This window comes from Alternaria viburni (assembly GCF_023758015.1).
Source record: "Alternaria viburni strain BMP 2772 chromosome Unknown scaffold_5, whole genome shotgun sequence".
Classification (NCBI taxonomy): domain Eukaryota; kingdom Fungi; phylum Ascomycota; class Dothideomycetes; order Pleosporales; family Pleosporaceae; genus Alternaria; species Alternaria viburni.
In genome coordinates, this window is record NW_026055774.1 from 700,508 (window position 1) to 713,723 (window position 13,216).

The 13,216-nt window shown below is 53.7% G+C and overlaps 6 protein-coding genes across 6 annotated transcripts; 3 read left to right on the top strand and 3 right to left on the bottom strand.

Annotated features, from left to right (window-relative positions):
• Positions 1–967: 967 nt before the first annotated feature.
• Positions 968–1,540, bottom strand: J4E79_003106 (uncharacterized protein; the record flags this gene model as incomplete). Its single annotated transcript, XM_049352002.1, has 5 exons — positions 968–1,024; positions 1,076–1,136; positions 1,183–1,307; positions 1,362–1,432; positions 1,480–1,540. The coding sequence occupies 5 exons, from the start codon at positions 1,538–1,540 to the stop codon at positions 968–970; spliced, it is 375 nt and encodes a 124-aa protein (XP_049213473.1).
• Positions 1,541–1,941: 401 nt separating this feature from the next.
• VPS4 (Vacuolar protein sorting-associated protein 4) lies at positions 1,942–3,459 on the top strand (the record flags this gene model as incomplete). The annotated part of the gene is made up of 5 exons (XM_049352003.1): positions 1,942–2,050; positions 2,105–2,131; positions 2,181–2,352; positions 2,403–2,735; positions 2,787–3,459. 5 exons carry the CDS (start codon positions 1,942–1,944, stop codon positions 3,457–3,459), a joined length of 1,314 nt encoding a protein of 437 aa, XP_049213474.1.
• A 645-nt stretch (positions 3,460–4,104) lies between these two features.
• On the bottom strand, positions 4,105–7,591 carry J4E79_003108 (uncharacterized protein; the record flags this gene model as incomplete). Its single annotated transcript, XM_049352004.1, has 5 exons — positions 4,105–4,312; positions 4,370–6,864; positions 6,912–7,087; positions 7,136–7,355; positions 7,409–7,591. 5 exons carry the CDS (start codon positions 7,589–7,591, stop codon positions 4,105–4,107), a joined length of 3,282 nt encoding a protein of 1,093 aa, XP_049213475.1.
• A 932-nt stretch (positions 7,592–8,523) lies between these two features.
• Positions 8,524–10,710, top strand: J4E79_003109 (uncharacterized protein; the record flags this gene model as incomplete). Its single annotated transcript, XM_049352005.1, has 5 exons — positions 8,524–8,715; positions 8,764–9,159; positions 9,208–9,685; positions 9,735–9,829; positions 9,877–10,710. The coding sequence occupies 5 exons, from the start codon at positions 8,524–8,526 to the stop codon at positions 10,708–10,710; spliced, it is 1,995 nt and encodes a 664-aa protein (XP_049213476.1).
• Positions 10,711–11,478: 768 nt separating this feature from the next.
• Positions 11,479–11,986, top strand: RPS26 (40S ribosomal protein S26; the record flags this gene model as incomplete). The annotated part of the gene is made up of 3 exons (XM_049352006.1): positions 11,479–11,629; positions 11,715–11,817; positions 11,872–11,986. 3 exons carry the CDS (start codon positions 11,479–11,481, stop codon positions 11,984–11,986), a joined length of 369 nt encoding a protein of 122 aa, XP_049213477.1.
• A 407-nt stretch (positions 11,987–12,393) lies between these two features.
• Positions 12,394–13,172, bottom strand: J4E79_003111 (uncharacterized protein; the record flags this gene model as incomplete). The annotated part of the gene is made up of 3 exons (XM_049352007.1): positions 12,394–12,729; positions 12,782–13,017; positions 13,148–13,172. 3 exons carry the CDS (start codon positions 13,170–13,172, stop codon positions 12,394–12,396), a joined length of 597 nt encoding a protein of 198 aa, XP_049213478.1.
• Between the last annotated feature and the right edge of the window lie 44 nt (positions 13,173–13,216).

Consider the following 13,216-nt stretch of genomic DNA (forward strand, 5'->3'; position numbering starts at 1 on the left):
GCTAACACTAGTCGTTCGGGTCCACGGATACAAAAGTTGTGCCTCTCCAGGTCGTGTTCTATCATTGCAGGAGCGTCTGAGACGACCCACTGTTGCCTGATCCGATCTGATGCCCCAGGTGCATGCGCTAACCTTAAGTGGTTAGATAGGTGCCATCAAACGTGCATTGATAGCGCTCCAACGCTCCGTGAACAGGTGAATGTAGGAACGATCCATTCTGAAGTGAATGAGGGTGAGTGACAGACATGATCTGGTGGCGATTGGTAGTGTGAAGAGGAGGCGCGACTACCTATAGGCAACATGGTCGACAACGATCTGTTTAACCTGCAGTTCACATGGTTCTAGCAAATACTCGCGAACAAGAGGTTCTTTAGAATAATGAGTTATACACAAAGTCTAGTTTCTCTATCCCCTTGTAGGCTACAGGCATGTCGCTATTAATAACGATAAGCAGCTTTCATTTCCGCGAGATACCAGTATCTGAAAAAGCTAAGAATGCTACAGTCCCTGAACAACCTACAAATTGGATATCTTGAGGCAATGTTAACTTCGGGGCACCTGCCTAGTTTTCTCTTGAATGGGGTGATTGATATGTCGGAAAGTAGCGATGAGGTGGATGACTATAGTCTTTGAGGAGTGTTGTAAGGTTAGGGTGTTAAAGTTTTAGAATGCTGGGCTGCGGCTGGATGCTCTCGCTCCTAGTGGCAAGACCGAGTTCTAGCCACGCACAGAGAAGTTCTTTCACACACCTTTGAGTCCCAAATGCCCAGACGCTCTGGTGTTGGATGCGTTCCTCCCTTAGATACTGAATGTAAGGGTCGGCGGCAGCGTGGCCGACAATAGTGCCACACGCCAGTCACCACGGAGCAGAAGAGAGCCTCACTGTAGAAGAATTTTGTACGAAGATGAAAGTGTTTCTCCGTGGAAATGGGTATCTTGTTGTTTTACATCTGCCGTGCTCAAATTTTCATGATGATGCCGCTGCTTGCTGTGATTGCTGTGCTGCCGACTGGATTTGGATAATCTGATTTGGGAATTAGCAATCCGCGTAACGAGACACGTTCGAAAAACATACCTCGCCCTTGATCTTCTCACTCTTGTCCTGTATACCCTGTATCTGTTTCTCGATATCCTTGCTACATCCAGTCAGAAGAGACTCGTCACGCCAACTGGCCCACTCACATCTGTTTGTCGATGAACTCGAGACGACCGTTGACCGACATGACTGCCTCCGTCTTGTCCTGCTTCAGCAGTACTGGGCCAATTTGTTTATAGATGTTTGCATCGTCGTCGAGAATGTCAAACTCCTGAGATAACGTCTTTCAGTATGTGATCCGAGACCAAGCGCAATCTCCGCATACCTTTTTGACGGTACTATTCTCCTGTTGTTGCGATTCGAGCTTCTGGCGAGCCTCTACTGCAGTTCCGAGCTCTGTTCCGAGATTAGCTAGGGATTGGCCATCTTTGGGCGCGGCTTACCAGCCTGGAGGCCTTGATAGCTGTCAGACAGCGCCTGCAGCTTCTTTTGCACGTCTGCCATGGCTTTGGTGATGCTGAGTGACGCGTGCTGCAAAGTTTGGTGCAGTCTCGTTCGGAAGTCGCGAGTGGGATGCTGAACTCCCTCAATCCGGTTAGAAGCAACGCGGGGCTAGGTGCCTTGGCCGTACCTGGAGCGACGGGCACCTCTCGTGTACGACCGCAAAGCCCATTCACGCGGAACAATCTCGAGCGCACCCTCGCCTAAACATCGTCGATCCAAGCTGCGAATCCTTCCCTTGCCTCACATACTCGCCCTGGCCCCGCGAACCACAGCCAGCCTGCACGCGATTGCCCCACTCAGATCGCCCTCCGCCGCCCATACATCGATCAATCAACACACCAGCCGACGCGCGCTCCGGGAATCACGCTCGCTGAAGCCTCCACCGACCTTCGGCCTTCAAAATGAGCAACGCCGACTTCCTCGGCCGGGCCATCGAGACGGTCAAAAAGGCAATTGAGACGGACACGGCGGGCGAATATGAGAAGGCGTATCAGCTGTACTACAGTGCTCGTCAGTGCCACGAGATATAGACCATGTAAACCTGGATGCTAACCTCATGCGCAGTCGAACTGTTCATGCTCGCTCTCAAATGTACGTTGGTCGGATTTTGTAGATTGGCAAACATGCTGACGCTCAGTAGGGGAGAAGAACCAGAAGTCCAAGGATATGATCCGCGGCAAGGTAGCCGAATACATGGAGCGCGCCGAGAAGCTCAAACAACACCTGAACCAAAATGACGCCTCGAATCGCAAGAAGCCAGCAGCCATGGGCTCAAACGGCAAAGCAGCAGGTGGAAGTGGAAAGGGCGGAGGGTACATATCAAGTCTACGCCTGCCGAGAATTCGCAACTGACCTACAACAGCGACGAGGACGAAGGCGAACAAGACGCCGACTCGAAAAAGCTCCGCGGTGCGCTCGCTGGCGCCATTCTATCCGAGAAGCCCAACATCCGATGGGAAGACGTAGCAGGTCTGGAGATGGCAAAAGAAGCACTCAAGGAGGCCGTTATATTACCCATCAAGTTTCCTCACTTGTTTACCGGAAAGCGACAACCATGGAAGGGTATTCTTCTCTACGGGCCACCTGGTACCGGTAAGAGTTACCTGGCAAAGGCGGTCGCTACCGAGGCGAACAGCACATTCTTCAGTGTCTCCAGTTCCGATTTGGTCAGCAAGTGGATGGGTGAATCAGAACGGTAGGTGAAACAGTCCATTTCGGCGCGACGCGGCAACTGACATGATGTTAGACTCGTAAAACAGCTCTTCGGCATGGCTCGCGAGAACAAACCCTCGATTATCTTCATCGACGAGATCGACGCGCTCTGCGGACCTCGAGGTGAGGGCGAGTCGGAAGCATCACGACGTATCAAGACAGAACTGCTAGTGCAGATGGACGGTGTCGGTAAAGATTCGAAGGGCGTACTCATTCTCGGTGCGACGAACATCCCATGGCAACTCGACTCTGCCATCCGACGACGATTCCAGCGAAGAGTTCACATAAGTCTGCCAGATCAACCCTCCAGGATGAGGATGTTCGAGCTCGCGGTTGGCAACACACCTTGCGAGCTGAGCCAGGCCGACTACAAGAAGCTAGCCGAGCTTAGTGAGGGATACTCTGGGTCTGATATTTCGATTGCGGTACAAGACGCGCTCATGCAGCCCGTGCGACTTATCCAGACAGCAACACACTACAAACCCGTCGAGGTAGACGGCCAAACAAAGTGGACGCCGTGCTCACCTGGTGATCCACAAGCAGAGGAGAAGTCATGGACAGACCTAGACGGCGATCAGCTGCTCGAGCCACCTCTAAAGGTCAAGGACTTTGTCAAGGCGATCAAGGCTTCAAGACCGACTGTGAGTAGGGAGGATTTGGACCGCAGCGCCGAGTGGACAAAGGAGTTTGGTAGTGAGGGCGCGTAGACGAACCGTTTGTTGTCGTTTGAGGCGGTGCTGTATATCTTCGAGGCGCTTTTGGTGTTTATATCCCCTTCTAGCATAGCGAATCCAGGCCGTACATGGACCGGCCGGCGTTGATGCTTCGAATACATAAGCAATTTGAGGCTTTTTCGTTCCATGATGCTACAAAGGCGATACTGCATATACGTTCATGTCTCGCTTTTAGATTCTCAGGATTGAGGTAAAGATGTCATTGCGACTCGTGGCGCTTGCAGAGTGAAGGTTCTTGAATAATGGTGGCTCATTTCTCTACACTAAGCTGGTCCAGCGTAGTCCATTCCATGGCACGATCGAAGTGGGTGAGGGGACGAAGGGGAAACTTGGGGGGAATATGTGTAAAACCGCGGACCGGACCTGACCTAACCGCCTAACCTAACCTGTCCTAACCAAAACAAGCACTCCGCCGTGATAAAGATGCTTCTCTATACTTCGCCAGCCTTGTTACCAATGACGAGGCCCAGAGACCCTCACGTCATGCTCTTTCATCGTGTCTTCGTGCTGATGTCATGTCACAATTCCGAATCGAACGCCGCTCATGCATCGTGTCCCATGTGGATTTCCTTCCACAAGTCCATAAAGTTGACCATTTACGAACGGCCTAGTCAGCCTCTAGCTGAAGTAGGCTTGCGCAGTACGCTGCTGCTCTGGTGTCAAAGTCGCGGCAGCCTGGCCAAGATCGGTGCTGGTCGCCTGGATCAGAGCCTTCACGGATGCGACAACGCGGTTCGCGGTCTGTCCTTGCAGAGTTTCGGCCTCCAGGGCTTGCACAACGTAGTTAAAGACCTTTGCGGGTTGAGAGAACACAGCTTGGTTTTGTCTGAAAGATGTCAGTGTGGATCTCATGCATACGCGGCGTGGCGCTAGAATAACTTACTGTTCAATCAGCTGAGCTAGGAACGCATAGGCGTATGGTGTAGCCTCCTCGTCGTTGGTGATGGGAAGCGTATCCATCCAGGCAGCGGCGACACTGTCCCAGTTTGCGACCTTGCTTGCATTGTAGTGTAGGATCTTGGCAATTGCAGCCGAAGCATTCTCTGTCGCGAAAATGTCGTCGTCCGCGCGAGCGTTTGGTCTCTGTGTAACCTGGAAGAGCGTCTCCAGGGACGCCGCAACAAATTCGGACCAGTTCTCTCCACCCTTGTGAGCTGCAACACCAATTCCGTATACTGCTGCCTGGCGATTGGCAGGGACGTCATCTTGCATACCATCGATGAGAGGTTGGATAATCTGGTCCTTGTATTGCCACGACTCTGGACCACAGAACTCGAGCACATCGTCGTAGATGCAAATCGCCCACTGGCGTTGAGTGGGGTCTGGGTTAGCAGCGGACAAGCTATAGAATTGGGTTAGTTCAGCCCAGTAAGGCAAGAACGCTGTGCCCATGGTCTTGAAAATGCTGTGGAACGCCTTGTTCATGTCTGAGAGGAGCGTCTGGTCGTCTTCTATGGCAAACAACAGATCTTCCGAAGCTTCTTCGCCATCATCATTCTCGGCCTGCTCCTCTAGACGTTCCTTTACGCGTACGTGGTAGTCTTGAAGCACGCTTCTAGCGGACTCAATGAAGGTCGTCATGTGTGCGTTGGTGAGGCAGTTGCGGCCAATGCACTCTAGACACTCGTAGAAGCATTGGTACATCTCGGCGAGGGTATCAATGGCGGGCTCAGTGCTGAGCACTTCGAGGACACGCTCGACGGTGCGTCCCCACAGCTCGCTCAGTTGTGTAGATTCCGGACCGTGGGCCTTCTTGTACGCATTCAGCAGCGCTGGAACACACTTGGCTGATGCCACTCGCACGGGGTCGTGGAAGAAGAAGGCTAGGCCTGGGAGCGCGATCTTCTCCATGATGTCGTTGACGTAGGGCTCGAAAGCGTCCTCTAGAACTTGCGCGTAGATGACAATGAGCTCAATAGCCATGTGTTTGTCGTCAAGGATGCTGGTCTTGATTCCAATAACCTTGCCCTTGAGCGGGACCAACTCCCAGCCTTCTTCATCTTGGATCTGGGCAACTTGTTCCTCGTCGTCAAGAAGTTGGATATCAGCCTTGGCTCCAGCAAGCTCTGTCAGTGGTGGGATGACACCAGCAAGGAAAGGAACGAACTCCCGTCCTAGAACACGGCACATGCGACCCCAGCAGTGGAGGAGATAGGATGCTTGCGGGTCATCGGCCTCGGAAACGCTGTTCTGGATCCGTCCGAGCAGCTGTACAAGGTTGAGTGCGTCTTGGCCCATACGGTCCTTGCCGACAGCGAGAGCGATAAGCGTCGCGCACTCCATGGCCTTGGCACGGAGAAGTCGGTATTCTTTGGATTGCTCTTCTTGTAGGACATTGAAGAGAAGAGGCATAAGCGTGTCGTAATACTTGGAGAAGGCAGCCTCTGCGGAATCCGCAACGGTGGCAATAGTAGACAGGGCCTGTTCCTGTACGAAACGCTTGGGGCTCTGCAGGAGCATGAGCAAGTGGTTAAGCAGCTGGTCCAGGTATGGCTCAAGGATGTTCTTCTCAGCCTCCTCGCAGAAGTTGACTAGAGCAGCAGCAGCGTGCGCCTGCACGCGAGGCTCCGAAGACTCCAGGACGGGGATGATGTTGGGTAGAACGACCTGGTGGTACGTCTCTTGCATGGTACCGGCAAAGTCAGTCGACATCTGTCCGACAGCATTGCAAGCGGCCCATCGCACTCGTGGATGGGGGTCTCGGAGCGCAGGCAATACGAGATCCAGGACTTTGTCAAGCTCGCCAACCATCAGCTCGCGACAACCCTCGGAGATGGCTGATATCGCCATAAGAGCAGCGTGCCTGTCGCGCCACGCCGAAGAAGTCATCATGCGCGGAAGCCAGTTGAACGTTGGGGGCAGAATGGCTTGTCCACCGAGCTTGTTTGCCAGGCGATCCATACACTGCTCACCAGCCACATGGTTCGAGTCGCTTTCTTCATCCAAGTCTTCTGACACGTTCCACTCCTCAGCATCGTCATCGTCAGCTCCAACGTCGGTCATCAAAGACAGACATTGAGTAACCATGTCGTTGGTGAAGTTGGCATCCTTCTTGCACATCAGAGGTGCGTTGTCCGCGAAGGTCGCCATGAGTTCCAACGCGTTCTGCCGAGCCGTCTCTCCTAGATCCTTGTCCTGGATAACGGAAATGCTGAACTGAACGAGGTCGTTGAACGGAGGCTTGAACATCTTCGGCGCAACTTCGGCAAGGTCGATGAGCGAGATGAGGGCCTTCGTGAGGAGCTCTGCATCGCCAGACTCCTTGATCGGGGGTAGAATGCTGAGGATCTCCCCGACGAGGGAATAGTATTTGGACTGGGCCTTCTTGGTGATTGAGCGGAAGAAGGACGCGAAGGCTTCGACGGATGCGATTTTGACCTGTGAGATGTAAGTCGAGGACTTCCAGGTGCATGCGGAAGACGAACCGATGTCTCGCTGTCGGCAAAGCCGCCCTTGAAAGCAGTCAAGACTACGTCCTCATGCTGCTTCTCGATGATCTGCGGGGTCGTCGAGAATATCCTGAAGGCGTTCTCGCGCTGCGCGGGGTCTGCGGACTGGCTTGCCTGGAACAACGCGCCCAGAAGCTCCGGCCATGCAACGCCTAGATGAATTTAGATATGTTTCTGTAGTGTGTCCCGTTCCCTCGTACCTTCATCTGTGTGCTGACGTGCGAGTTCGGCAACAGCATCTCCAACCTTGGTGCGCACTGAGTTGTCCGTCTCGTTGGCGAGGCAATGGAGCAGCTTCGCGCGTATGGCTTCGCGCTCGGGGGCGTTGAGGGTCAAGAAGAGGTCGGCGGTCTGGCCTGAGGGCGCCTTTCGCGGTTTCGACGACTGTCGCCTGAAGATGACGGCGGCGAACGTCCGTGTCTAACACAGCCTGTAAGCTAGAACCCAGGGTTTCTACCGAGCGGGACCCTTACTGAGGTATCCTGCGCCAACTCGATCTGCTCCGAGAGGCCCATCAAGAGCACCTCGGGCCTCTGAGCAACCCACTCGTCATTCAACTGCTGCTCGGCAGCCGTGCGCTGAATGTTATCCGGCGACTGGAGGCCCTGCAGCAGGGTCGCCAGCGCCGTGTGAACCTCGGCGGGGAGGACAGACATGTCGTATGCGTAGATTGGTAGTGGAGGGCAGCGGCCCAGGAAGCGTGGTGTTGTTCACAGGCAACAAGGGAATACGGTCGCTTGGTCCCTGGTAGTGCTGCTTGCGGAGCGCGTGTGACGTGTTGGAGCGCCTCTGCTGCAGTGGAACTATGCAGGACGAGGCAGCGTATATCTCGGTGCAGACACGATCTTTCGGCGGCAGAGACTGGTGCTTTGTGTGGTTTCGCCTCAAGTCATTGATCGATGTTTTGGTGGGGGAGAGTGTTGGCCCAAAAAAGTGTGTCACTCCACTCATTGGCCAGCTAGCGTATCCTTGAAGGCTACGGAGCCCTGGAGTACACCGACTCACGGAGCATTCACTGTATGGACCCTGTTGAAACCACCCAGCTGGCTCATATATACTTGAAAACACGATCGACACTGCAAATTCGGCGTAATATCGTGTATACTCTTAGTGAAAGGAAAGATGAATCAATACACGGCTGGGTGCATCGCCAGCCATCCTGTTCATGGGAGATACCACGCGCGTGACCTGTCACGATAGGAGTAGGAAAGCCTTGATCTAGCTTCAAGTACGGAACCCCGAAACCTACAGCAATGCTAGATCCTTGAATCTGGTTACCTTGTTGTAGTAGGCTGTATAGGCGCTGTCTAGGTACAGCCGTCTTCAGAGTAAGCTCCTCCGAGGTTAGAAACACAGGCCATGCAGTAGGACAGACCAGATGGAGCCCGCGCCCGAGCTAAAATTCTGGTCTTTTGCAGGCAGTCGCCCGTAGGCCGAGCAGGCGCATGTGCAATGGCAGCAGGCCAGGGGAAGAGCGGTCTAGCTAGCCTCGTCGCTTGCGCCTTCTGCGTCTACCCTGGCAACCACGACTTTGCTTCTATTGACCCCTCACCAACAACCCGACTTCCACGTCTCGGTCAAAAGCAACATGTCGCATACGGGGACTATGCGCGGTACGCCCAAGCCCAAGAACCAGCACCCGCCCCAGCAATTCCCCCACAGCCCCTCGGGAATCCCGCGACCAGCAGCTCTCGAGACGCATGCTTCTCATGTTGCCCAGAGCGATGCGGGCGGCTCTTCGCTCAGCGCCAGTCGTGCCAAAATGTCGAAGCGCGACGACGTAAGCTGCCCTGCTCGCCATGGACTGCCACATACTCATGATGCCTAGGCCATCCGCCGCAAGATCGAAACCGACCTGAACAAAAAGAAGAACCCCAGCGGCCGCGTGCGACCCTCCAAGAAAGCCCCGCCCGGCACCGTCCTCGCTTTGAAGCCCTCCCCCGCGCTCCAGATCAAGCCCTCTACCTCAGTCGCCGAGGCTGCGCAGTTGATGGCAGCTAAGCGCGAGGATTGTGTCCTAGTTACCGACGACGATGACCGTATTGCGGGTATCTTCACGGCCAAGGATCTGGCCTTCCGCGTCGTTGGCGCCGGCATCAAGGCTCGCGATGTCACCATCGAAGAGATCATGACCAAGAACCCCCTCTGCGCAAAGACCGACACAAGTGCGACCGATGCTTTGGATCTCATGGTCAGGAAGGGCTTCCGCCACCTTCCCGTCATGGTATGTTGGGCTATAGATATGCGTCGCGGGTGAACTGACGTGGGACAGGACGAAAACCACGACATTTCCGGTATCTTGGACATCACCAAATGTTTCTACGACGCCATGGAGAAGTTGGAGCGCGCCTACGCTTCTTCGCGCAAGCTGTATGATGCGCTTGAGGGTGTGCAGGCCGAGATGGGCTCCAGCCAGCCGCAACAGATCATTCAGTATGTCGAGGCTATTCGTCAGAAGATGTCTGGTCCTACGCTCGAGTCTGTCTTGACTGGCCTGCCCCCAACAACCGTATCCGTGCGCACTTCTGTCAAGGAAGCTGCGTCACTCATGAAGGAGAACCACACAACCGCTGTTCTGGTGCAGGACAATGGCTCCATCACCGGTATCTTCACCAGCAAGGACGTCGTCTTGCGTGTGATTGCCGCGGGGCTCGACCCGATGACTTGCAGTGTCGTACGAGTGATGACTCCGCATCCCGACTTTGCGCCTATGGACATGAGCATCCAGTCCGCTCTGCGCAAGATGCATGGTAAGGGGTCTAGATCTACAGCTCTTCGAATAATTGCTGACTTTTGCAGATGGTCACTACCTCAACTTGCCTGTCATGAGCGACGCAGGGGAGATTGTTGGAATGGTCGATGTTCTCAAGCTGACTTACGCCACTCTTGATCAGGTACGCCCACTTCTGCTTGTCAAAGTATCATTGCTAACTCCTTGAAGATCAACAACATCAGCACGACCGACAGCGAAGGTCCCGCGTGGAACAAGTTCTGGCTGTCTCTGGACAATGAGACCGAGTCGATGATGTCGGGCGAGGGTGGGAGTCGCGTCCACGACCATCGCTCCTACGTCTCCCACCATGATCGCCCTGGCCTAATGGACCGTGGCGATAGCGTACTACCCAACGAGTCTGCCTCTCATCACGGGGACTCACCAGACGCATCTGCTGTCGCCAGTATTCCTCCCTCTCATATGGAGGATATGCCATTCCCTTTCAAGTTCAAAGCTCCAAGTGGTCGCGTTCACCGTCTGCAGGTCGTTGTATCTGCTGGTATTGAAGAGCTCATCCACAATGTAGCGAACAAGCTTGGTGGAGAGGTCGAGGCCATAGGAGGCGTACCGAGCTTTGATGACGGCAAGGTTTCCCGAGGTGGCTTCGCTTTGAGCTATCTCGACAACGAGGGAGACACAATCTCCATCACCACCAACGACGATCTCGTTGAGGCTGTCAGTCTATCCCGCATGGCGCATCGCGAGAAGGTAGATCTCTTTGTGCACCATCCTGAAAAGGCACCAATGTCTGCCGAGGTCAACCCACAACCTGCGCTGCCCAAGCCTGTCACACCGCCAGAGTCGTCTCTTCGCGAACGTAGACAGTACTTTGACGAAGAGGAAGAGAAGCCAAGATCACGAGGCCGTAATCAGCCAGTACCTATATCGCAACAGCCAGAGATCATTGCTGGTGTACCAAACGACCTTCTCCTTCCTGGAGCTATCGGTGTACTAGCTGTTGTCATCGTCGGTGTCTTTGTGCTTGGCCGCGCCAGTCGGTAAGATTTGGGTGGACGTTAGGTAATTTGTGTTGGAGTATGAGCGAGAATGCATTGTTTCCTTTGTTATAACCTGATATCCCATAGATCCCTGGGTGTTTCCTAGCAGTTTGGCAGTCAAGATTGAATACATTTTACTTCCACCTCCTACAAGGAAAATTCACGGGACTGCAGCCTACATTAAGATGGAAATATGCAAAGTAGGCAACCTGACGAGAACGTAGGCTCTAGGGTGTGCCAAGTTCAACTATAAGTAGTCAAACGTCCCGCAGAAATACGCTGTCGTTATGCTTCCTTTCGGGAACACTATTCAAGTCGTTGAAGAGAGAAAGAACAGTCACATCATTCTCATGATGTCCTCGAAGCTTTTATGACGGCGGGGAAAGAACTTCGGGTAATCAGTATAGTTGGTAGCGTAACATACTGGTCCTTGCATGACTGCCAAAGCGCCTTTTCAAGAGTGAAATCGTATTCCTACTTTCCGAGGACAACAATAGAAACAATAGTGAAATTTAGAATCCCTTCAGATTCTGTTTTCACTTGTACAGTGAAGCTGCGCGAAGGGTGCTTGGGTCGTTGCGGCTAGCGTGGTACGCCAAGAGATAAGATTAGATCCGCTTAAGCGAATTTCGTCGACACAGTGCGCGACGTCAGGAAGGAACGACTCTCACGACAACACCCCCACCGCTGACTTCTAGATACATCTTCAGTACGCTCCCCGTGTTCTCTCAACCCACAACTCCGCTCACACAACTCGATAGAATCAGCAGCCATGGTTAAGAAGCGAGCGTCCAACGGCCGAAACAAGAAGGGTCGCGGCCACGTCAAGCCCATCCGTTGCTCCAACTGCTCGCGATGCACACCCAAGGACAAGGCAATCAAGAGATTCACCATCCGCAACATGGTTGAGTCCGCTGCCATCCGTACGTCTCCCGGACACGCTCGCACCGCATCACACTACAAAACAGAAGGGGCGGCATTGGGGATTTGAAAACTAACGCCACGCAGGTGATATCTCCGATGCCTCCGTATTCCCCGAGTACACCGTCCCCAAGATGTACCTGAAGCTCCAGTACTGCGTCTCCTGCGCTATCCACGGCAAGATCGTCCGGTACGTTGAGCCCGCACGAGGATTCGGATGAGCCCATGTCTAACACACACGCAGTGTCCGCTCGCGCGAAGGCCGCCGCAACAGGGCCCCTCCCCCAAGGGTCAGGTACAACAAGGACGGAAAGAAGATCAACCCCAACCAGGCCGCTGCTAAGACTACCACTGCTTAAGTGGAGTGTGGTTCGAAAACGGAATGATCATGGCGCTTGGTGTGGGGTCTTAGGGTTCTTTCGGAATGTCATACTGGAAAATGCATGATTCCAGAAGGAAGGGCAGACTAAATGACGAATCATGGTTAATGCTCGCTCGGATTGCCTGCCTAAGCAGCACCGAGAGCTAGCTATGAACTTGTAAACGAATATCCAAGTCGACTTGCACCAACCCTACGTCTGCTGCGGTGATGTTACGTTGGGAACTGACTACGCACAAAGTCCTGATGATCGAGCTCACTCTGCATTCGCAGTGGGTATGTAACCTAGATGGCATTCCAAACGTGATGAGGAACTGCAATATCGCATGCTCCATTTCGCCAATTCAAGCCAGTTCGTTGTCCCAAACATCGTAGGATGCCATCATTTTAGTCGTTCCGCTTCTTGCCCTCGCCCAAATCACCCCCATCTTCGAGACTCTTTCCGTTCGACGGTTCGGGTTCGGTTGTTTCCCAGTCTTCCGCGTTCTCGTCCCATCTTTCAAGCTCCTCGTCCACTGTAGTTCTGACAACACCGGATTCCTGACCTTCGGGGTTCTCGCCCAACTCAATATCCCGCTCCTCGTCACCCGCGACGGCTGTATATCCGCGCGCAGCTCGTTTGCGCTCGAGCATGCGTTTGTGGTACCAATTACATAGGCCGAGGGCGAGGAGCGAACCGAGAACGTTGGCTACGATGTCGTAGTAATCGAAGTCGCGATGTATCTTGATATGTGTCAGCTTCTTGTACAATTGTTCCTCCCATATATTGACTCACAGGCAACAGCCCTTGTACGACCTCACTCGCGACTCCCAGACCAATCGTGCACACGGTAAAGGTGAGCTGCAAGACCTTCCTCCTACTCGTTTCTAGTATCCAGTAAAAGCATAGTGTGAGTAGGAAGAAGGCGATGAAGTGTAGGGCTTTATCCGATTGCTTATATGAGGGGATCTTGTAATCGGGTGGGGAGAAGCCGGCGCCGGCGCTGATGAAGATGAGGGCTACGAAGGCACCTATATAGACATTAGCTTGGTATGACACGGAAGCAGAGCGCCAGTTCGAGGAACACGTCCATTCCCAGGTTGATTGCTTGAGCGCTGTGCATCGAGCTCTCTGACGTATGAAACAGCAAGTGCGACCTACCAGCAAATGGCTTCCGGATGCGCATGGTGACTTTGTACAGCAGCGGCTATAAGCACTCGAGGAGCATTT